The sequence below is a fragment of the Zootoca vivipara genome, chromosome 4 (assembly GCF_965207765.1).
Source record: "Zootoca vivipara chromosome 4, rZooViv2.hap1.1, whole genome shotgun sequence".
Taxonomy (NCBI): domain Eukaryota; kingdom Metazoa; phylum Chordata; class Lepidosauria; order Squamata; family Lacertidae; genus Zootoca; species Zootoca vivipara.
In genome coordinates, this window is record NC_142587.1 from 102,784,096 (window position 1) to 102,808,590 (window position 24,495).

General features: G+C 45.6%; 2 protein-coding genes across 3 annotated transcripts in view; one reads left to right on the top strand and one right to left on the bottom strand.

Moving 5' to 3' along the window:
* Positions 1–11,422, top strand: part of LOC118078417 (uncharacterized) — a 295,133-nt gene extending 283,711 nt beyond the window's left edge. The window contains exon 6 of one of the 2 annotated variants that reach the window (XM_088668903.1): positions 9,352–11,422. In XM_088668903.1, the coding sequence (XP_088525029.1) occupies positions 9,352–11,003 (1,652 nt within the window). In that variant the 3' untranslated portion in view covers positions 11,004–11,422. The remainder of the gene's footprint in view (positions 1–9,351) is intronic. The other variant, XM_088668904.1, reaches the window with a different exon arrangement.
* A 7,503-nt stretch (positions 11,423–18,925) lies between these two features.
* LOC118085002 (olfactory receptor 52E4-like) lies at positions 18,926–21,204 on the bottom strand. Its single transcript, XM_035115249.2, has one exon. It carries the CDS (start codon positions 21,065–21,067, stop codon positions 20,105–20,107), a length of 963 nt encoding a protein of 320 aa, XP_034971140.1. The 5' UTR covers positions 21,068–21,204; the 3' UTR covers positions 18,926–20,104.
* Between the last annotated feature and the right edge of the window lie 3,291 nt (positions 21,205–24,495).

A 24,495-nucleotide genomic window follows, 5' to 3' on the forward strand; every position in this document is an offset into this window, starting at 1 on the left:
ACAGAATCCAGAAGTTACTATGTACAAACTTCATAACACAAAAGAAATAAAAGCAAATCCTTTCCTCTCTGTCTCTCTCTCTCTTTCACAACTACCTGTTACAAAAGCCAGCTTATCTTTTAGGAACTTCTTACCCAATCACAAAGCAGTTACCAAGGCTCTTGTTACCATGCAGAGAGAGAGCAGCCATTGGCTTTCTGCTGAGAGTTAATTGTTTGAAGTGGAGAGCTGACTTTTTTGCATGAATGCATTTTGCAAAAACCGCTGTGGGTTAAACCACTGAGCCTAGGGCTTGCTGATCAGAAGGTCAGCGGTTCGAATCCCTGTGACGGGGTGAGCTCCCGTTGCTCGGTCCCAGCTCCTGCCAACCTAGCAGTTCGAAAGCACGTCAAAGTGCAAGTAGATAAATAGGGACTGCTACAGCGGGAAGGTGAACGGCGTTTCCATGCGCTGCTCTGGTTCACCAGAAGCGGCTTAGTCATGCCGGCCACATGACCTGGAAGCTATACGCCGGCTCCCTCGGCCAATAATGCGAGATGAGCGCGCAACCCCAGAGTCGGTCACGACTGGACCTAATGGTCAGGGGTCCCTTTACCTTTTAACAATATATGCATTGTTTCTGTCCATAAGCTTTAATTAGCTTGTGTTTAAGTAAAGAAATTTACCGGTCCAGTCACGCTTCCAGACGTAAATCTTCCCTTTCAGCAGAGCTTTGTAGCACAGCGGCAAAGAGTAAGGTGAGTCAGCAAGAGTTAATTCAGGAACTCTGGAGCATGTTGCAAACTCAAAAGGCTTTATTTACAAAACGTAGCCAGGAGATAAGGCAGACATTCTTCATCTCTGGCCAAGTAAAAAACTTAAACAAAACTGTGCCTCAGTGTACAAACTTCAGGCATCACTCCTACACACAGCAACCAAAACTAAGAGATAACACTACTGAGAGAAAAAACGCTCCTAAGAGAAAAAACGCTTGCAAGGAACTGACTATTTATACAGGCTGTCAAACATTCCCGGATGTTTAATTAGGTTCAGCTGCTCAGTGTTTAGAGCGACTAGTATAACTTAACCCTTTAATACCAACACCCCCTCTCGCTCGTGACACTGAGCTGTAACAAACTTAATTCAAATTCAGACCTGAACAGAAATCTTGATGTGATTGCAAACTTAATGCTTTTGTAAAACCATCTGCGAGATTATCTTTACTCGGGCAGTACTGTAGCTTTACCAAACCTTGTTTTACACTTTGATAAACGTTTTGATAACGGATGTCAAGATGTTTCGTATGTGCCTTGAATTGTCCTGATTCAGCTAATCTAATGCAAGGTTGATTATCTTCCCATATTCTGATGGGTAGAGGACATTTCCCAAACAATTCCTGAACCAGTTGTTTATAGAACTCAAGTTCTCTGCAAACATCAGACACTGCAGTGAATTCCGATTCAGTGGAACTTAAAGCTAAGAGTGATTGCTTTCGCGATCTCCAACCAATTAATGCATCTCCAAATTTTATAGCCATTCCTGAAACTGATTTTCTATCTTGTCCAGCATCTGCCCAACTACTATCAGCCCAGCATTCAAGTTCTGTGCTGCCCTCTGCTGACAGTTTTAGGCAAAGACTTTTGGTAGTTTGGAGATATCGCAACACTCTTTTTACTCCTTGCCAAGCATGAGTGGATGGTTTTTCAGCTTGTCTACATAACATATTCACAGCGTACGTAATGTCAGGCCGAGTCCACTGTGCAATGTGGAGTAGACTGCCTATTGCTGACTGGTAAACCTCGGGGTTACTGAACTCTGCTTGTTGCTCGGCTTGAGCATCTTTTACATAACTTAGTTCCATTGGGGTTTTTACACCAGCACATTTATCCATTTTAAATCTTTCTAGTAATTGTTGGATTTTAGCCTCTTGGCTGAGCCAATAACTTCCTTTTTCATCTTGCTGTATTTTAACTCCTAGATACACGGATACAGTGCCTAGAGATTTTAGCTTAAACCTTTTCCCAAGTGTTGTGGCAAACTTTTGTGCACATTTATCATCCTTTCCACAGTACAATAGATCATCAACAAATATCAGAACCACTTCTTGCTTACAACCAGCACTTTTTAAGTACAGACATGCATCTGCCATGCTCTTCTTGAACCCCATGCTCTCTAGAGCATCAGATAAACAGACATTCCAGTTGCGGGCAGATTGTTTCAGCCCATAGATGGATTTGTGTAGACGCCAGACCTGGTTTGGCTTGTCTCCCTCAAAACCTGGCGGTGGCATCATATACACTTCCTCCTGTAAATCTGCATTCAAATAAGCCACATTGACATCAAAATGAAATAGCTTGTTTCCCTTCTTAGCTGAAGAAGTTAAAAGCATTCTTAATGTCTCTGACCTCGCAGTAGGGGCATAGATTTGGGAATAGTGTATGCCTTTGCGCTGCGAAAACCCTTTGGCAACTAGTCGGGCTTTGTATTGCAGCTCACCAGTGGTTGTGGGCTTTATACGATATACCCATCGACATCCCACTGCTTGTTGGCCTTTAGGAAGTTCAGTGGATGTAAACACACCGAGAGACTTCATAGAAGCCATCTCTTTCTCCATCGCTTCCTGCCACTTTGCAGCTTCTGAGCTTGAAAGCTGTTGTACCTCTGTGTAGCTTTCTGGCTCACATTGGGCTAAATTTACATATACACTTGTCACTTTAAACCTCTCTGGTGGTTTGCCCTTTGTGGTGCGTTTGGACCTACGCAATTCCACCTCTTGTTCCCCCTCTGAATGTTGGCTGTCAGAACCTTTCTCAGACTTTAAATCTGGATGCGCCTCTAGGGATAAAGACCTTCGTTTAGATAATTCCCTTGGGCTTGGCGTTGTTGGCGACCTGCTGCGCTTTTTCTGCCTGCTAGGTCTACCTGTGGGCGATGTCGGAGCACTCCTAGACTCAGGCTTCTCTGCCTTAGGAGATGTTCCTTGTGCATGGTCAGAGTCTACATCTGAACCCTGTGCACCATCATCTTGTTCTGGTTCACCAACCTCTGGATTTTCCTCTCCAGTGTGAGTTCCTAAATCATCCCTCAAAATATCGGGGTTACCATGCAAGCGAGTCCAACCGGACTGCTCACAAAATTCAGCGCTCCTGCTGATGACCACTTTGGTAGTATCCCCATCTGGATTCACGAACCTCCAAGCTTTAGAGCACGGTTCGTACCCACAGAAAATGAGTTTCTTTGCTCTTGGACCTCCCTTTCTCCTTAACGCTTTTGGAATGAGAACATAGGCTGGAGATCCAAACACCCTAAAGTAATTCACTTTGGGTTTCTTGCCATATAAAGCAAAATATGGCGTGGTGTCTATAACAGAATTATAAACGCGGTTCAAAACATGAGTGGCCGTCGTCCAAGCTTCCGCCCAATAACTCTGAGGTAGCTGCGCATCGTACAGCATAGAGTTTGCCAACTCCTGCAAAACTCTGTTTTTGCGTTCGGCTACGCCCCCTTCTTGGGGTGAGTAAGGGGTGGACAGACGATGCTTAATTCCCTTTTTCTTAAAGAAATTTTGCAGCACAGACCCGGTGAATTCCGTACCGCGGTCCGACTGAAAAGCAAGGACTCTAGTACCAAATTCAAGTTCTACTGCTTGAACCCAATTTTTAACTGTTTCAGCAGCATCCCCTTTTGTCTTAATTGGAAAACACCATGTGACCTTTGTCTTGTCATCTGTTCATCTGCAAGTCTAGATGAAATATAGTCCAGCGTTAAGTCACTGGCTTTCATGCATTCCAGAGTCAGAGCAAGAGTCTGGTAACTTTTATCAAGAGAGGACAACAAAATATATGACTGCTGCTCCTGTGTAAAAGGAATGTTCAGCTGTCTTAATTGGTTAAAGACAGAGACCACCTTGGCAATGTGCTCTTTCACACATGCTCCCGGCTGCAGACGTAACTCAAACAGAGTCCTCGTGGCATGGATCTTGGCCCCAGCAGTGTTTCTGGAATTTAACCGCTCCAGGGTCGTCCAGACCTCATGCGTAGATTGTAACTCAGCTACATAAGGCATTTGTTCCTCGCCCACTGCTAACGTTAAAAGACCTTGAGCTTTACGATCACGTCTCTTTGCAGCTGCAGCTATCGCCCTGTCTGCTGCTGAAGCGTCTTCTGCAGCCTCCACAGGAGATGCCTGTGTACAGTCCCATAACTCTTTAGCTTGCAGCCAGACCCTCACCCTGGCCTTCCAGTCCTGCCAATTTTTCCCATTCAGCCTTGCAAAGGGGACTATAAAACTTTCCTGGGGCTGTGCCATCCTCCCTGGGGTTTAGGAAAAAATACTCACACACTTGTAGACTGCTTGCTTGCTTCCCAGCTAATGAGGTGGCTCCTGCAGGCGTCTTCCAGCGAGTTCAAAACTGCACAGTGCCTCTTTAAAACTTTCAGCACATTGCAGGACTCAAGCTGCTTTCTTTTGGCTGCTTTTTTCTGCTTTCCCCTTTGCTGGCAGCCTCTTCTTGGCTTTGCTCCAGTCCTTTCATAAATCACTCTGGACTTCAATCCTTAACTCTTTTCACGCACTGACCATAACCTGTCCATAAGCTTTAATTAGCTTGTGTTTAAGTAAAGAAATTTACCGGTCCAGTCACGCTTCCAGACGTAAATCTTCCCTTTCAGCAGAGCTTTGTAGCACAGCGGCAAAGAGTAAGGTGAGTCAGCAAGAGTTAATTCAGGAACTCTGGAGCATGTTGCAAACTCAAAAGGCTTTATTTACAAAACGTAGCCAGGAGATAAGGCAGACATTCTTCATCTCTGGCCAAGTAAAAAACTTAAACAAAACTGTGCCTCAGTGTACAAACTTCAGGCATCACTCCTACACACAGCAACCAAAACTAAGAGATAACACTACTGAGAGAAAAAACGCTCCTAAGAGAAAAAACGCTTGCAAGGAACTGACTATTTATACAGGCTGTCAAACATTCCCGGATGTTTAATTAGGTTCAGCTGCTCAGTGTTTAGAGCGACTAGTATAACTTAACCCTTTAATACCAACAGTTTCTCTCTTATATTTTTACATGTATCATTTTTTAAAATCAGTTTCATTTGTTGAGACATTGGAAAGAAAGCAGGGAATGAGGTGGGTGGGGGTGGGATTGGGTGATGATGTTTTTGTTTTACTTGATATATGTGGGGTTTGCTTGTTTCTTTGATGCAGAGAAGCTTTTGGAACCATCTTGAACTAATTATAATAGAAAAGATCAATATCAGATCAATACTTTCTGTACTAAGAAATGCAAACTGACAATCCCCCCATTTATTAGGTGCAGGAAGTATTGATATGTGTCACAGGAGCGGGAGCGGCTACTCTAGAGTAACGACTCCTCACAACGTTGCCTTTTCATGCTTTTATTAAGTGCACACTATTTACAGTGCAGAGTCAGTACTATGTACATGTTGTCAGTCTAGGTCAGAACCTCCGAATGGAGATTCGCGCGTCTTTTTCCAGCAAAGTAGTCTGGGAATACTGAATCTCCGCCCCGTTGCTTCTTGCGCAATTCCGGGACCGGCGGGAGCGGTCTTTTTGCCGCGCTTTCCCTGCTTCCCCCTTCCTTTCCTAAGCGGAGCAGTGGCTCTGCTACTCTGCCTGAGCCATGCCCTCTACTTCCTGATTCCCCGCTGGAGACGTCCCCCTCCCCGCACCCATTGGCGCTGGGAGAAGAGCTTGTGCTTAAGATGGGAGGAGGCTGTCTGTAGCTTCTGTCCCTCACAACATGTAAAACACCTATAGAAAAACATTGCATGTACACTTTCCTTCGACAAGAATAAATCCTAGCCTTTGGTTGGCAGACCTGCAGTTCAGTCTGACAAGATGCTTCTGTGAGCAGCAGAACAACATCCTGACTCCTAGAAAAAACCAACTCAACTTTCTCAAACTAAATGTAGTCCCTCACATTATAAAACAAAACTCTACCTATGATAGCTGACACAGTTAAGGACAAAACACAACTCACTCATCAAAACAGCTATCCTATAAACATTACCTTATCTTATCAACTCCACTCAAATATATAAACCAAGACCTGAAAACATCATAGCAAACCTCTTTAACAGAATACTCAACAGAGGACCTCTGTACCAGACCATTTAAACAAACTACATAATTTCACTTTACATATATTTCCACACTAAAGAAACTTCCACCTAGACAACTAGTCCATTAATTGATTGACAGTGCAAACTGACAGACTCTCAGGGAATGAGCTGCTGTTCTTATTAGGCCTGAAACTCAGCCAAGTCTCTGAATATTGTGTTCCTGCTAAGAAAGAGTAAACTCCAGCTGTGAACTGTGGGATTTTCTGCTCATATAACTCTGTGACACCAGCCTCCTGAATGCCGCCAGTAGGATTCATCTGTAGTTGCAGTTTTCATGGAATCCTAGAGTTGAAAGGGACCCCAAGGGTCTTCAAGTCCAACCCCCTGCATTGCAGGAATCTCAGGTAGATCATCCAAGACAGATGGCCAGCCAAACTAGGCTTCTTTGATTACTATACAGTATTGATCATTGAATCCTAAAATAGGCTTCTAAGCAGTGGACAGACGATTACAAATAGTGTCCAGGATTCACCTAACCAGCCCCGTCCGCTGCAAAATGGGGCCTGCCCCCCACTCCTTCCCCTCTCCATGCCCCCATGAACCCCTTGAATTTGACTCTAGGGCATTGGGAGGGAACTCCCCAGAACAGCTCACGAGGAGAGGAGAAAGTGGATCCTTCCATCAGGCAAACTGGAATGCTTGCGTAGGCAGAATGACTTGAAACCCACAAGGTGAAGTACCACGTATTTGCACAGAGGAATACCATAATTAAAACACAGAATAAAATAAGCATCCATAAATAAAATGTGCAGCAAAGCAATTCTGTTGAAACAACACCACAATTTACAGGAAGAAAACAACAGAGCATTGTGTAGGAGATCATATTTCTGCTCTCTCAGAGGAGGACATTTCCCTTTTTCTTTTAGGGTCCAGTGTGCTTTGAAGATGTCGCTGTTCATTTCACGGACGAGGAGTGGGCGTTGCTGGATCCTGACCAGAGAGCTCTGCATAAGGACATCATGGAGGAGAATCGTGGGATCGTGGCCTCTCTTGGTAAGGCTCCCTGTGGGATCATAATATCTGCCTGGAAATTCAACAAAATACCTCTATGTGATAAACCTCATATATTTTCACAGAGCTCAACTGCGCCCCCTACAACACCTGGGAACCTAACACCCCCCACAATAAACAGTAAATTACAGTTTCTTCTGTGAAGAATCTTCCTCCAGTTCTGCCTTTTTATACCATGATTTGGCTTGTCTGAACTGCCCAGGCATCTTAAATGTCAGCTTCAGAGTTGTTAGGAAAGAGAAGTAGCTTCTGTTAGGTTTTCTGTTTTTGTTTTTGCTGCTGTTTTGTTTTGGGCTGACCAAAGAGATAACTGACATTGGAGATGGAGGTGATGTCATGACTGGGCCAAACAAAATGCATTACCAGAGAAGAATCAGGCTCATTGTATTTCGCCGGTAGTATTTCGCCGGCTGCTTTCGCCGGCTGCCTTTCCCTTGGCTTGGGGAAGGCAGCCGGCGAAAAGCCCCGCTTTCCCTTCACCCCGCCTGACACAGCGCGGATCGAAGGAGAAGCTTCTCCAATCCACGCTGTGTCGGGCGGGGTGGAGGGAAAGCTGTCAGCGGCAGGGGGAGAGGAAGGAAGGAAGAGAAAGGGCTGCTTTCTCTTCCTTCGTTCCTCCCCCCCCCCCCGCCCAACAGAGCCCGCATCTGATGGGGGTTCGGAAGCCCTGTCAAATGCCGGCTCTGTCGGGGGAGGCGGTGGCACACACCTCTCTTGGCTCGGGGAAGGCAGGCAGGCAAGAGAACAAGCGCCTGCCTGCCTTCCCCGAGCCAAGAGAGCAAGTAGCGCTGTCGCCGCCAGACCCCGGAGCCCATAGGAACGCATTGATTGACTTTTAATGCGTTCCTGTGGGAAACGGTGCCTCGCTACACGAAATTTTCTTAGGACGAATTGAGTCCTGGAACGAATTAATTTCGTCTAGCGAGGCACCACTGTAATGCCATAAAATTATATAGCAATAGAAAGATAATTTAATGAAGAATGTAATGCAATAACGTTTATGGAGGGGTATTTATTAGAACATCAGTCATAACGAAGAAACGTGAAACACATAGAAAAGAGATGCAGAAATTCTCACCATGTCAATTAATACTTAGTTTGGTAACCATGTTTTTTAGTTCTGCAGCTGTAATAATGTGAGACCAAGATTGAATTATTTCCTCTGTTCCCACGCCATTCCAGCAGTAGAATAGGATTATCTTGAAACCACTTTTTACACACAGCAGCAACATGACATGGAGCTGAATCCTGTTATAATATAAAATAATTAAATAAATAAATATTTATAAGAATATATATAAATGCTTTAGTATCTGGGGAAAGATCATCTGCGGAATGCTTCAGTTTGGGCTCAAGTATTTCATTTATGTATTTTGGGGCATTTGCATTCCCATTAATGACACAAATTCTGCCCACACCTTTTGCTGCCATAGAACCCCAGATCATCACACTACTGTATCTGGCTGTTTCAGGGTCGGTGTAATGCAAGTAGGATGTAAATCTTCTCTGATTCTTCTCCTCGTGTATTTAATGCCATCACTACTACCAAGCAAGGAGATTTGGGTCTCATCACTCCAAATAGCACTGTCCCATTGTTCCGCTGTCCCATTAACATGTGTTTTAGCCCAGTTTAATCTTTTCAACCTTTGCTTGAGAGATAACAATGCCCTTTCCCTTAAAATTCTAACATTTAGACCAGTCCTTGCACTCAACTTCACATTACATGTCACCATGTCATCTTGTATACACCCAGGTGATTTTCTTCTGTCACGTAGACAGTCTCTAATGAAAGAACACAAAAAACATCAACCAACTTGATAGAAGTCACATAACACACGGACAAAAGTCAACCTAACCAAGTTGTGCTTCCTTTTTCTGGTTATGCTATAACATTTGATAGAATACAGATAACTGAACAAACTTTGTTACTTTACATTATTGATTAAATTCCATTGGTATATAATTTTATTATATTACTCCAAAAGAAGTAGAAAACCTGTGAAATACACTCTCCCCCCCCCCCCCGCAAGTCGTCCACATTTTTGGCCACTACTGTATATCAAACAAAGCAACATTCAACAACCCATCAGAATCTAACAAAAAATACGTTGGTTAATGACAAACCACAAAGGTAATGAACACAGACGCAACTCCCTTCAGTTTGTCTTCATTTGTTCCTGAGGCTCTCTAATCATTTTTTTTGTCTCCATTGCAGATATTGATGAATTGGAAATCAGGAACAAGGGTGAACATGACAAAATCCCCAGAGAGAAGAAGCCTCATAAAAATTTGGAGTGTGGAAACACCAGCAGTCAGAGCTCCCATTCAACTTCCCAGGAAAGAATTCTCATTGGAAAGAAACCCTATCAGTGCGTGGAATGTGGAAAGAGCTTCAGTCAAAAAGCCAGCCTCACTTCCCATCAAAGAATTCATACAGGGGAGAAACCCTATCAGTGTGTGGAATGTGGAAAGAGCTTCAGTTGGAGCACCCATCTCACTTCCCATCAAAGAATTCATACAGGGGAGAAACCCTATCAGTGTGCGGAATGTGGAAAGAGCTTCAGTCAGAGTGGCCATCTCACTTCCCATCAACTAATTCATACAGGGGAGAAACCCTATCAGTGCATGGAATGTGGAAAGAGCTTCACTAATAGTTCCGATCTCACTTCCCATCAAAGAATTCATACAGGGGAGAAACCCTATCAGTGCAAGGAATGTGGAAAGAGGTTCATTCAAAAGGCCAACCTCACTTCCCATCGAAGAATTCACACAGGGGAGAAACCTTATCAGTGTGTGGAATGTGGAAAGAGCTTCACTGAAAACTCCCATCTCACTTCCCACCGAAGAATTCATACAGGAGAGAAACCCTATCGGTGTGTGGAATGTGGCAAGAGCTTCAGTAACAGCTCCTCTCTCACTTTCCATCAAAGGAATCATTTGGGTGAGAAACCCTATCAGTGCGTGGAATGTGTAAAGAGCTTCAGCGATAGCCACAGTCTCACTAAGCATCACAGATTTCATACAAGGGAGAAACCCTATCAGTGTGTGGAATGTGGAAAGAGCTTCAGTAACAATGGTGATCTCACTTCCCATCAAAGAATTCATACAGGGGAGAAACCATATCAGTGCATGGAATGTGGAAAGAGCTTCAGTCAGAGCGGCTCTCTCATTTTCCATCATAGAATTCATACAGGGGAGAAACCCTATCAATGTGTGGAATGTGGAAAGAGCTTCAATCAAAAGGCCAACCTCACTTCCCATCAAAGAATTCATACAGGGGAGAAACCCTATCAGTGTGTGGAATGTGGAAAGAGCTTCATTCAGAGTGACTCTCTCATTACCCATCAAAGAATTCATACAGGGGAGAAACCCTATCAGTGCAGGGAATGTGGAAAGAGCTTCAGCGATAGCCGCAGTCTCACTAAGCATCACAGAATTCATACAAGGGAGAAACCCTATCAGTGTGTGGCATGTGGAAAGGGCTTCAGTATGAACTCCTCCCTAACTTCCCATCAAAGAATTCATACAGGGGAGAGACCATATCAGTGCAGGGAATGTGGAAAGAGCTTCAGTCAGAGCTCCCATCTCACTTCCCATCAAAGAATTCATACAGGGGAGAAACCCTATCAGTGTGTGGAATGTGGAAAGAGCTTCAGAAAGAGCTCCCATCTCACTTCCCATCAAAGAATTCATAAAGGGGAGAAACCCTATCAGTGTGTGGAATGTGGAAAGAGCTTCAGTCAAAAAGCCAGCCTCACTTCCCATCAAAGAATTCATACAGGGGAGAAACCCTATCAGTGCAGGGAATGTGGAAAGAGCTTCAGTCAGAGCTCCCATCTCACTAGGCATCAGAGAATTCATACATAGTTCGAAAACACCTTTCATTAAATAGCTTTAGGAGCCAGGCAAATGCGCACCTTTTAAACCAGGCCTTTGGCTGATTGACATTAATGACCTTTTAAAATGTTGGGAGTGGAATTACAGATGTGTATTTTGTGTTTTTATATTGTGTTTTTATGTTGTAACTGTCCTGATTCCTGTGGATTTAGGGAATTGGACCCAACTCTTAGAGGCTGAGGGGTCTTTGCCCCCCCCATAAAATATTTGAGGGGGACACCCCCCAGTTGATAGGCATTTCCATTCCAATGGCGTGCATGCATCATGTGATTGATTGTGCAAGGCGGGCCTTACCTGGCCCCCCATCAATATTTTATTCAAGTCGGCACCATTGGGTCAGGTGGTATACAAATTAAATAAATACATAAATCACCTTCCTTTGCACATGTTCCAACTTGTCAATATCCTTATTTATTATCATTTTTTAAAATTTATGTGCCCTTCATCTGAAGATATCACAACATATACACACAGGATGAAAGCATGACTTTCTCAAAAACAAGTAAAGTCAGAGAAATCTCTCCTCCCCTTTTTTGGATGCAGTTACAAAGTTTGTTGATCAGGGGATTGCTGTGGAAATAGTGCATCTTGATTTCAGTAAGGCTGTTGACAAAGTCCCTGCAATAATTATGTGAGGAAGCTGGTAAAATGTGGGCTGAATGAGGTAACTGTCAGGTGGATTAGACTGACCGAACCCAAAGAGGACTCCTTCATGGGTCCTCACCATCCTGGGGGAAAGTGACAAGAGGGGTTCTGCAGGGTTCTGTCCTGGGCCCGTTGTTGTTCAACGTCTTTATAAATGACTTGGATGACGGAATTGAGGGGATGCTCATCACATTTGCAGATGACACCAAACGGGGAGCGGAGACCAATGTGGCAGAAGGCAGAATCAGATCAAGGGCAGGAATAGTATCATTTTATTATGCCTTGGTCAGGCCCCACCTAGAATACTGTTTTCAGTTCTGGACACCACAATTTAAGTATCTTAAATTTTGTTTGCCAGGGGAAACCACGAAGGTGGGGGAACATAATGCATATTCCTGTTATGACACGTGGTCAATATTTGTGAAGCTGAGGCTCCAATACTTTGGCCACCTCATGAGAAGAGAAGAATCCTTGGAAAAGACCCTGATGTTGGGAAAGATTGAGGGCACTAGGAGAAGGGGACGACAGAGGACAAGATGGTTGGACAGTGTTCTCGAAGCTACGAACATGAGTTTGACCAAATTGCGGGAGGCAGTGCAAGACAGGAGTGCCTGGCGTGCTATGGTCCATGGGGTCACAAAGAGTCGGACACGACTAAACGACTAAACAACAACAACAACATAAATTTTAAAGAGTGTTGCAGGAATCCATCCAGCACTCATGGGAAAATGTGGCGTGATCTTTTAGAATAATTAAATCAAACTTTAACACATGGCAGGATGTCATAGAATCCTAGAGTTGGAAGAGACCACAAGGGCCATCCAGTCCAACCCCCTGCCAAGCAGGAAACACCATCAAAGCATTCTTGACAGGTGACTGCAATTACATGAGGACAAGCTCTTTGTTGTTTACTGTTGTAACCATTGTTTTCTTTAAAATTATATTTTGTACCATTAAAATAAAAATAAAAGCAATATTGTTTTTTTTTAAAAAAAAAGAGAGACGTGGAAATCATGTGTACTCTGCCATTAGTCCATTTGCATGTGTTGAGTGTTATTTGGAGATGGTTAACTTCCAGTAGTTTCACATTATCTATGGTTTTCTGTCATAGCCGTCAAGTTTCGGATTTGAAAATAAAGGATCAGCACCCTCACCTGTCCTGGGGGCAGTCTACAATTCTCAGGGACAGTCCACGCCGCAGTAATTCTGCCTTCCACTGCCTCCCGCAGTTTGGTCAAACTCATGTTCGTAGCCTCGAGAACACTGTCCAACCATCTTGTCCTCTATCGTCCCCTTCTCCTAGTGCCCTCAATCTTTCCCAACATCAGGGTCTTTTCCAGGGAGTCTTCTCTTCTCATGAGGTGGCCAAAGTATTGGAGCCTCAGCTTCACGATCTGTCCTTCCAGGGAGCACTCAGGGCTGATTTCCTTCAGAATAGATAGGTTTGATCTTCTTGCAGTCCATGGGACTCTCAAGAGTCTCCTCCAGCACCATAATTCAAAAGCATCAATTCTTCAGCGATCAGCCTTCTTTATGGTCCAAAGACAACAGGCATATAAGAGAGAGCTAGCTTCTAATAGGAATTTCTAAAGTCTGGTTCAGATTGTTCCCCCAAGACATAACAAGAGTCTCAAGAGTCTCCTCCAGCACCATAATTCAAAAGCATGAATTCTTCGGCGAATTGATTCAAAAGCATCAATTCTTTGGCGATTGATTAGGTTCAGTCTTTTGGCTCTTCTCCGGCATCCATTAATGACTTATTATACAAATGTGTTACAGGCTTTGCAGCCTTTAACCCTTTTGGAAGGAGTGTATTTGTAGGCTGGGCCAGAGTGGTTGATTTTACAGGCAAGCAAAGCAGAAACAGTGCTGTTGTCTAATGACACCCTATTCTCTTTCTCACCATACTAAAGACCCTTTCTGAACTAGCATTGCTGTGGGGAATGCAGAGTAAAGCCTCCATTAATCTTGGCAGCTCCCTGAACCTCACATCCTTCCCTAGCAGGCCCCAGAATCTGTCATTTATTGCAGTGTTTTTCAACCTTTTTTGGGCAAAGGCACACTTGTTCCATGAAAAAAATCACGAGGCACACCACCATTAAAAAAGTTTTAAAAAATTAACTCTGTGCCTATATTGCAGTTATCTAAATACATCAGAGTTGACCCCCTCTTTATTTTTATTTCTTAAAACTCCTCCGCTGTTTGCAATCTCTTTCCAAGGCAAGCAAGGCTCCCTTCTGCCCTCTCTCAGTCTGTTTGGAATGTTTCTTTTAAGCGCCTCTTAAAAGTATCTTTCTGAATGCCTTTCAAGTATCTCTCTTTTTTTATCTCTTTGCACTTCTACAGATACATAGCCTCTTTAATTCTGAAGAGTTGCAGTAGGGTAGAGTTGCACCAACCTTTTATGCAGGTCGCGGTTCTTTCCTATTTCAGAGGTTTTGCCGCTTGTGCGCTTCAGCAGCCAGGCTTTTTCAGTGCGGGAGGGAGAGAGCTGCAGCCAGCGTCTGTGATCCCCTTCTGGACCTCGCAGTCCGTTGCGGGAACCCCTCTTTAGGCAGGGAGTCCCCCCTGTTCCTCACACGGGGGTTTTAAGCCTCAAAACCACCTGTTTTCACCCCACAAAGAGTAGTGCTCCCCAGAGCTTCGTCAGGGAGCGTCTGGAGCGGTCCGCGACAACCCGGAAGTCCCCCGGCCGGCTTCCTTTACGGCGGGTCAGCGCCCAGCGCCCCCTAATGGCGGCAGCCTTCTCGTCGCGGCACGTGACTAGGCACGTGACAAGGCAGCAAATCGCCCTTCTCGCAGCGGCACGTCGCGGCACACCAGCCAGCATCTCGCGGCACACTAGTGTGCTGCGGAACAGCGGTTGAGAAACGCTGATTTATTGCTGATTTATTGCTGATTTATTGCTGATTTATTGAGGGCACTAGGAGAAGGGGACGACAGAGGACAATTGAGGGCACTAGGAGAAGGGGACGACAGAGGACAAGATGGTTGGACAGTGTTCTCGAAGCTACGAACATGAGTTTGACCAAACTGCGGGAGGCAGTGCAAGACAGGAGTGCCTGGCGTGCTCTGGTCCAGGGGGTCACGAAGAGTTGGACACGACTAAACGACTAAACAACAACAACATTGCTGACAAATCATACCATTGTCGGTGTCGGTATTTCTATTTTGTTTAATGTGTGGGGTTTTTTTGTCAACGTCTCTTGTGTAGGTTCTCTGCTGTTCACTTGCGTTCCTTTGATGGTGAGAGATCATAGAATCATAGAGTTGGAACGGATTAATCCACTTTCCATGGGACAGTTCACTTCAGGTTAAGTACAGACTTAACCAATTGTGTACTTAAACCAAGGTACCAGTGTATATTTATGTAACCCAAGGTTTGTTTATTGCTGCATTTGGTCTTACAGGAAGAATTTATTGTAAACAGTCGTAAATTCTTCCTGTAAGACCAAATGCAGCAATAAACAGTCCAGGCCCTCCCCACCCTCTCACTATAAGTGGGGATCTGGTGACTTCTGTTTCAGTGTATCTGAAGAAGTGTGCATGCACACGAAAGCTCATACCAATGACAAACTTAGTTGGTCTCTAAGGTGCTACCGGAAGGATTTTTTAAAATTTTGTTTCAACTATACCAGACCAACACGGCTACCTACCTGTAACCAGAAATTTGGTCTCCTCTTATAACTCTCCATTGGGATCATATCTTCTCCTGGAGCTTTATTGGCTAGTTGACTTGCGATTAGCCTCTTAATCTGATTGGGCAGGACATCTGGCCATTCTGGCAGTTCTAATAACTGAGTATGGTAAACTTGTGAGGGTGAGTCAGAACGAGGGGCATATATTCCTGTAAAATACGTCACCCAATCCTTTCCTTGAACAGTTGCTTCTAATTAGTAGCCCAGCCCGTTTGTACCTAGGGCAACCAGATGCCAAAATTTCTGTGAGTCCTTTTTTTTTGCCAAATCATTTTTATTCATTTTACCATAATACTTTTCATTAGAATTTCTCCTCTTATATTATACATTTTGGCTTTTTAAGGCCATGACTTCCTTCAAACCTTCCTTATGATTTTCTATTTTTCATTTCAAATTTCTGCATTTTCACTACTTAACCATTGCTTTCAAACTATAACATCCAAGGTATATCATTAAAATTTCATCTCTACAATGATTTTTATATCTTTACTTACAAAGCTTCCTGCAGTCCTACCAACGTATTTAGTTGACTACAATTGTCTTTCAAATAATTTACGAATTTAGTCCACTGTTTGATGAACTTCTGGTCCCGCTGTTTTCGGATTCTTCCCGTCATTTTAGCCAAAATTTCCACGAGTCCTTTTGAAGTGCTGCATCTCCCAGTGCTTTCTACTGTTGTTCGTAATATATTTGTACCAGTGTGGTGTAGTTGTTAAGAGCGGTAGACTCCTAATCTGGGGAACCGGGTTTGCATCCCTGCTCCTCCACATGCAGCTGCTGGGTGACCTTGGGCTAGTCACACTTCTCTGAAGTCTCTCAGCCCCACCCACCTCACAGAGTGCTTGTTGTGGGAGAGGAAGGGAAAGGAGAATGTTAGCCGCTTTGAGACTCCTTCGGGTAGTGATAAAGCAGGATAAATCAAATCCAAACTCTTCTTCTTCTGCTTACATTTAAGTAATCCTATATAATAATGTCCATGTTGTCCCTGCGTCCAGATTCCCTGTGTCCCGTTTTCCGCGCTACTGAGCATGTGCCCCAGGGACACAGGGATTGGACGCAGAGACTGCACACACACACACACACACTCCCCACCCCCACCCCTCTGCCCTGCACTGGCTCAATAAGCAGTTAAAACGGAGGACACCAGATGGAAGGCAGGAGCAGGCAGCAAGGCTCCTAAGCAGGGCAGGCCCTCTCTCAACGTGCCCAAGGGCCTGAGCAGGAAGCCGGGACGACCAAAAAATCGAGGCCCCGGCTTCTCACTAACAGGCCCAAAATTGAGGCCCAAACAGCGCAAGCAACCAGGAGACCCCCGCTGGGCCAGAACGGCCAGGAAAGGCACGGGAAGGCCACCGAATGCTCAGCGCCAACCGCGGGACCCTCAGAAAGCGCCGGGGTGGGCGCAAGCCCCCCGGACGGCAAAGCTCCCTCCCGGACGCAGCAGGTGACTGAAAAACAGCCGCGGAGGCCAAGAAAAGTAGCGGGAGCCACCCCCACCCCCCGAAAAACTGGGCGTACACCCCGGAGCAGCCGCCTGGGTTGTCCAGGAGCCAGAATTCGGCTACTGGGCCCTGGCAGCAGCAGCGCTATTGACGGGGGAAAATTAGGAACCAAACGGCAGGCGCAAAAAGTGCGCGAAAACAGGGTGGGGAGGGATCCGCACTCCAAACACAAGCTTCGGAGGGGGTAAAGGAAGAAATACCCCCCGCACCCCCAGCCGAGCCCGGGCTGTAAAGGTAAAAAAAGGGGGGGACTTTGGCTTGGGGTTTGGGAACGGGGGGGGGGATAAATTTAGGGATAAATTAAGGATCAAAGGGAGGGGGGAACAATAAATTAGACAAGGAATAAAAGCCCCCCACGCGCCGCTGCCACCGAAAAAGGCCGAATATTCTAGCGCCCGTTTATTAAACGGGCTGAATGGCACTAGTAGTTTATAATTGTATCGTAATTGAGCTACCTCAGCTTATAGAGCAAGATTGTGTTTTAACTTCAATTTTCTAAGTTCCCTAGATAGACTCTTTTTTTTTACTATTCTGACATTCCTTATCGAACCATGTCTGTTTTTTGAACTTTTTTTTTTTATCACACTAGGTGCGGTCATCAGTGGGCGCATTCAGTTAATTATATTCTCATAGAGTCCGATTACATTTCCTGTTTCTAACAACATTTCCCCCTTTAATAAAGCAAACTCGTGAGAATCCAGGATCTGGATCATTTTTTTCCCTGGACCTGTGCATTCCATTTTAACCTTCTATTTCCAAATATCAGATATTCCATTTCATCCAATATTTTAGGGGAAGCGGGAGAAACAAATGGTGCAAGAGATAACACAAGCGGAAAGTGGTCACTTTCAGCTCTGGGGATTATCCTAAAGGTGTCTCGATTAACTGGCACATTTTTTGCTGCTAGGATATAATCTATGGTGCTAGTAAATCCACTGGGGGAAATAAAAGTAAAATACCCCTCCTGGTCCCCTTGTCTGTGCCCATTACATAACAAAAGACTTAATTATAAGTTCACAGAGGTATTTCCCAGTGCGGTTAGAGATGGTGTCCATTGCTGCCCTCTGGCAGATTTTGGGTTCGTCCTCCAAGCTTAGTCCAGATAATATTGTATTTTGTGGGGAGACAAGGCCAATCCGGGGACTGAAGTCCCCCCCCCCGACAAACCAAGGGTTGGGCGACAAAGAGTCTATACTTTCGAGTAGTTGGTCAAGTCTTTCCCAATATGAACTCAGTTCCCCATCCCCACAGGACTTTACTGGAAGAATATACACGCAAATACAGTAAGTATTTCTCAGAAGACTATCGGAGAGGGACAACACTAAAAAAATTAGGGACTTCCGGTTTGCTTGCAAAGGGAAATGGCGGCGAGGAGCAGATCGTTCTGAGTAAGAGATGATCGCTGCAGGGCTTTCTGGGTGTGGGCGTGTTTACCAGGGTTAGGCAACCCCCCCCCCAAAAAAATCCTCACAGAACAGTGAGGAGTTGAGGGGACCAGCCGGGGAAGGAAGAGACTTGCTGCGCTCGTGGAGCCTCGTCGCTGCATCAGCAGTGAGTGGGGATGTGTGTGAGAGAGAAGTGCCTTGAGTCTGCCCGTGGCTCTAGCGCAGCTCCCCTGCGAATCCTGCAGATCCCGAATCCCATCTTCTGCAGGGCTAGATCCCATTTTCTGCAGAGGGGCTCTGCCTGTTTTGCCCTGCACCAGCCACAGGCACCAAGCTTATTTCCTTGCCTGCCCACCCCCCCCCATATCTGCCCCAGATGAACACCTGGCCCTAATCACAGCATTCTGCAACCTGGTGCCCTCCAGGTCTCATCAGCCCCAGCATCATCTTTGGACAGGGACAGGGGGAACGGACGTGGCTGATAGGATTTGTCGTCCAGAGGGGAACACATTGCAGAAAGCCAAAGCATTGCAATGAATCAGTCTGAAAAGATAAGTTTTTTTCCTTCCCATTTATTGCTTCATTAAAAGCATTACTATAATGTGCATTAAAAATATTACACAAATATAGAGGGAAAATCAAAAATATTCTATCCTATTTATTCTACATTTTTATTGCATTCTCAAGTTTCTCTGTATAATGATGTGTCTTTCCCAAAATTAAGATGAAACAGACATGAAGATGACATTGGCCCAATTTGCATACAGCCTTGAATATTTGCTTTATGAACAACAACTGCAGTTTAACATGAACATTCTTTGGAACTTCCCTTTTGGGAGAAATGAGCCCGGCTCCCTCCTTGGGATCTTTCGTCCAGCAGGTCAAGACTTTCTTGTCCCAAGAGGCTTTGTGGAAGTGACGGCTTTGCATGAAAGCACTGGTGACATGCTGCTTCTATGGTAATGTTCGAAATGCTTTCAATATACCAAATATTTCTATTAATTCCATTAATATGTAATTGTTTCTTAAATTATTACTCTTTTTCTATGTGTTTAGCTGTTTCTATCTGAAGTGTAAGCCACCTTGAGTCTCTGTCAGGGAGAAAGGCAGGATATCATCATCATCAACAACAACAACAACAACCACCACCACAACAACAACAATTCTGGTGCACATTGTCAAAAAATTATCACAGAATGACAGAGTTATGAATCAGACCATCGGTCCATCTACCTCAGGGCATCCCACACTGACTGGCAGCAACAGCTCTCTGGGATTTCCAGTGTGGTGTAGTGGTTAAGAGCGGTAGACTCTAATCTGGGGAACCAGGTTCGCGTCTAGGCTCCTCCACATGCAGCTGCTGGGTGACCCTGGGCTAGTCACACTTATCTGAAGTCTCTCAGCCCCACTCACCTCACAGAGGGTTTGTTGTGGGGGAGGAAGGGAAAGGAGAATGTTAGCCGCTTTGAGACTCCTTCGGGTAGTGATAAAGCGGGATATCAAATCCAAACTACTACTCTCCTTCTCCTTCTCCTCCTCCTCCTTCTTCTTCTTCTTCTTCTTCTTCTTCTTCTTCTTCTTCTTCTTCTTCTTCTTCTTCTTCTTCTTCTTCTTCTTCTTCTTCTTCCCAGCCTTAGCTGGGGCTGCCAGTGGGGACTGAAGGCAGGACCTTCCGCTGAGCTCTGTCCCTTTGCCACATTGGATCTCTTAGGATCAGAACAAAACACTCAGATTACGTATCTGAATTCCCATTCAGCAGATTGTAGGAATGCAAAATAGAATCGTCGAGTGGGGAGGGACCCTGGGGGTCAACTAATGCAACCCCCTGCAAGGCAGGATAATCAGGAGACATTGGACAAAGGCCCCCTTTTGGAGAACGAGAACTTCAGGATCCTGCTGCGCAGCTCCCGGGTCCGGATGCCGTAAATGACGGGGTTGAGCACCGGGGGCAAAATGACGTAGAGGTTGGCAATGAGGATATGCGCATAATGGGGGATGTTGCGTCCAAAGCGATGGGTGAGGAAGGAGAAGAAGGCAGGAGTGTAGAAGACACAAATCACGGCCACATGGGAACCGCAAGTGCCCAGGGATTTGAGCCGGGCCTCTTTGGAGGGGAGCCGGAAAACAGACTGCAAGATCAGCACATAGGACAGAATTATGAGGACCAAATCTAGCATTAGGAAGGCAATGGTGAACAGGCCGTAGATGGCATTGACCCGGATGTCGGCACAGGCCAGCTTGGCAATGCCCATGTGCTCGCAGTAGGTGTGGGCAACGATGATGTGATCGCTGCAAAAGGGCAGGCGGAGAGTCAACAGGGCAATGGGCAGCACCAGCATGGAGGGTCTCAGAGCCACGCCAGCACACATCCAGGCGATCCGTGGCTTGGTCAGGATGGTGGTGTACCTCAAGGGGTCACAGATGGCCACGTACCTGTCAAAGGCCATGGCTAGCAGCACCACAGACTCCATCCCCGTGAAGGTGTGGATGAAGAACATCTGGGCGAGGCAGGAGCCGAAGCTCATCTCCCCGAGGCCAAACCAGAAGATGGCCAGCATCTTGGGCAGGGTGGAGGTGGAGAGGCCCAGGTCAATGGTCGAGAGGAAAGAGAGGAAGTAGAACATGGGCTGGTGGAGGCTGGCTTCCGTTTTGATGATGAAGAGGATGGTGCAGTTGCCCAGGAGAGCGACGACATAGCCGAGGCAGAAGGGGATGGAGATCCAGGAGTGGAGAGCTTCCAGCCCCGGGACGCCCAGCAAGACGCACGTGGGGGAATGAAAGTGGGTGGCATTAGACGGTGGCATTCTCCTCCTGGATCTGGCCAGGTGTGGGTCACTTCATCCCTGCCAAGAAAGAAGAAACAGGCTAGCAGGTAGAACCATTTGGAGCCGAGTAGAGATGCCTGAGGATGGTCATGACGCCCTATGATGGCAGCCAAGGTACCCGCCTCACATTCAGGAGTCAAGAGGAGCATGGAGGCAAATGGGGAAAGTTGGGCAACTGTAGAAAGGGGGTAGGAGTCAAGAGGGACGAGGAGGAAGCTAGAGCCAACACTACAGTTCTAACCCCCATTGCAGGGGGTTGGACTAGATGACCCCTGGGGTACCATCCAACTCTACAATTCTGATTCTATGATTATTGCGTACATGAAAAGGGTTACAGGTCCAGGAGTGTAAAATGTCCGGGTCTCAGCTTTTGCACAGAACCACCAGTTGCTTTGGCAAGCAGTATTCCGTGAGGGACTATTGGCATCCCTTCCCACATCTTTCTCCCTGGCTTGTCAAAACATCCTAGCAAAACACCCTGAGTCCTTCTAGGGTCAGATAAGGCTGGCATGCAGTGCAGGAGGAAGGCACGAGAGCTGCAGAAGGCAGGCACGCAGGAACCAGGAATCAAAACGTTCATTGGTACATTCTCTCTTTTTTAAAAAAAGAAGATTAAATGCACTTTGCATGGGAACAGTTAGAACAGGCATCCCCAAACTGCGGCCCTCCTTATGTTTTGGCCTACAACTCCCATGATCCCTAGCTAAGAGGACCAGTGGTCAGGGATGATGGGAATTGTAGTCCAAAACATCTGGAGGGCCAAAGTTTGGGGTTGCCTGAGTTAGAACAATGTCTGTATCAGGAAAGTAGTATCTAATCAGATATCAAAGTTTTTACATCGCAAGCAACTGGCATTCAGGTGTGCCGCAGCCTCTCAATGTGGAGGCAGGGCAGAGCCATTCTGGCGAGAGCGAGCCCTCTCACCTGCAGAGCCAAAGGGAGCTGAAGGGGAGCTCTGTCAATCACCATCAGGGCATCTGCTTCACATGCAGAAGATCCCAGGTCTGGTCCTCAGCAACTCCTGGAGAGACTCCCTGCATGAAACCCTGAAAAGCCACCACAGCCACTGGGCTCCATCTCTAGGTCAAGGTGTCGACTCGTTCAGCTCAGCCTAAGGCAGCTTCTTCTGCTCCTCAGCTTCCTGGTGGAGTTTTGCAGGCAGCTGCATCCTGCACAGAGCAGCACTCGGCTCTGAGGCCACCTGGCTGAGCAGAAAGCAGCATTTATGGCGTCTCTGTGGAGAACCAGGGAGGGGGCATCTCAAGGGGCTGTTTGGAGACATTTCCCATGCCAAACAGGTCCATTGCACCAAGGTCTGCCCAGCTGTGGGGCATCTCTCCAAGGCCACCGGCTCGGGGGACGATGGGCAGCATTCATCCTTGAGTCCCTCTAGCACAGGGCTGCCCCCAGGATTTGATGACCGCAGGGCTGGGGAATCTGTGGCCCTCCAGGTATCCATGCAACCCACCTCCCATCATCTTTGACCACGAGCTGTGCTGTTTGGGACTGAGGGAAGTCCCAATATATGGATCATGTCCAGAGGAGGGCAACCAAAATGGTCAAAGGCTTGGAAACAATGCCTTATGAGGAACGGCTTAGGGAGCTGGGTATGTTTAGCCTGGAGAAGAGAAGGTTAAGGGGTGATATGATAGCCATGTTCAAATATATGAAAGGATGTCATATGGAGGAGGGAGAAAGATTGTTTTCTGCTGCTCCAGACAAGCGGACACGGAGCAATGGATTCAAACTACAAGAAAGAAGATTCCACCTCAACATTAGGAAGAACTTCCTGACAGTAAGAGTAGTTCGGCAGTGGAATTTGCTACCAAGGAGTGTGGTGGAGTCTCCTCCTTTGGAGGTCTTTAAGCAGAGGCTTGACAGGCATATGTCAAGAATGCTTTGATGGTGTTTCCTGCTCGGCAGGGGGTTGGACTGGATGACCCTTGTGGTCTCTTCCAACTCTATGATTCTAGGATTCTATGATTCTAATTCATTAATAGTTCTTTTTCAAATTTCAAGGGCTCATTATCAAATCTGATCACTTGGTCTTGTTTAAATGTTTCATATATTTGGTGGTATTCCAGCCAGCTTGAAAGCTGGTTTTCTAAGTTTAATTTGGCCTTCATCTTCTATCAATATTGAGTTATATGTAAGCCATATTCCTTTCATATTTTTCCGTTTAACAGTCTTTGCCTCTATTGGCGAGATCCATCGCGGGGTATTAGGTTCCATCAATATACTATATTTTGCCCACACTATATATAAAGCATTTATTATATGATTAGTGAAACCTCTGTGAACTTTGGTCTTTCCATAATGCAAATATGCATGCCACCCGAAATGGTTGTCATGCCCTTTGATGTCTAATACATTTGTATTGCTGAGGAGGCACCAATCTTTTATCCAAGAGAAACAGGATGCTTTGTAATATAATTTTAGGTCAGGGAGGCTGGAACACCCCCCCCCATTTCTTTGAGGGCAATGAGAAGTGTATGTTTTATACAAACAAACAAACAAACAAACAAACAGGATTTCCGGTCTGGCACCATTGGAAATCGGCGAGGGAAACCTCGGGCTCTCCAACCTTGCTAGCATATGAAATGAATGCAGTTGTGTGGTAGTTGGAGCATTCTTTGGCACTGCCCTTCTTTGGAATTGGGATGTAGACTGATCTTCTCCAATCCTCTGGCCACTGCTGAGTTTTCCAAACTTGCTGGCATATTGGGTGTAGCACCTTAACAGCATCATCTTTTAAAATTTTAAATAGTTCAGCTGGAATATCATCACTTCCACTGGCCTTGTTATTAGCAGTGCTTTCTAAGGCCCATTTGACTTCACTCTCCAGGATGTCTGGCTCAAGGTCAGCAACCACACTACCTGGGGAGTATGAGACCTCCATATCTTTCTGGTATAATTCCTCTGTGTATTCTTGCCACCTCTTCTTGATGTCTTCTGCTTCTGTTAGGTCCTTTCCACTTTTGTCCTTTATTATGGTAAACTTTATTATGGTATATTGTCTCCCTGCTTATTTAATTTATATGCAGAATTCATCAAGCGAAAGGCTGGACTAGATGAATCCCAAGCCAGAAATAAGATTGCCGGAAGAAATATCAACAACCTCAGATATGCTGATGACACAACCTTGAAGGCAGAAAGTGAGGAGGAATTAAAGAACCTTTTAATGAGGGTGAAAGAGGAGAGGGCAAGATATGGTCTGAAGCTCAACATCAAAAAAACCAAGATCATGGCCACTGGTCCCATCACCTCCTGGCAAATAGAAGGGGAAGAAATGGAGGCAGTGAGAGATATTACTTTCTTGGGCTCCTTGATCACTGCAGATGTTGTATTTTAAGAAAAAGGATGCTTCCTGTATAATGTTACGAGCCTCCATCCATAGTTCTTCAGGC

Bases quoted from the DNA above. Each gene is read 5' to 3' on its own strand.
- LOC118085002 (XM_035115249.2), bottom strand. From the start codon at position 21,067: ATGCCACCGTCTAATGCCACCCACTTTCATTCCCCCACGTGCGTCTTG.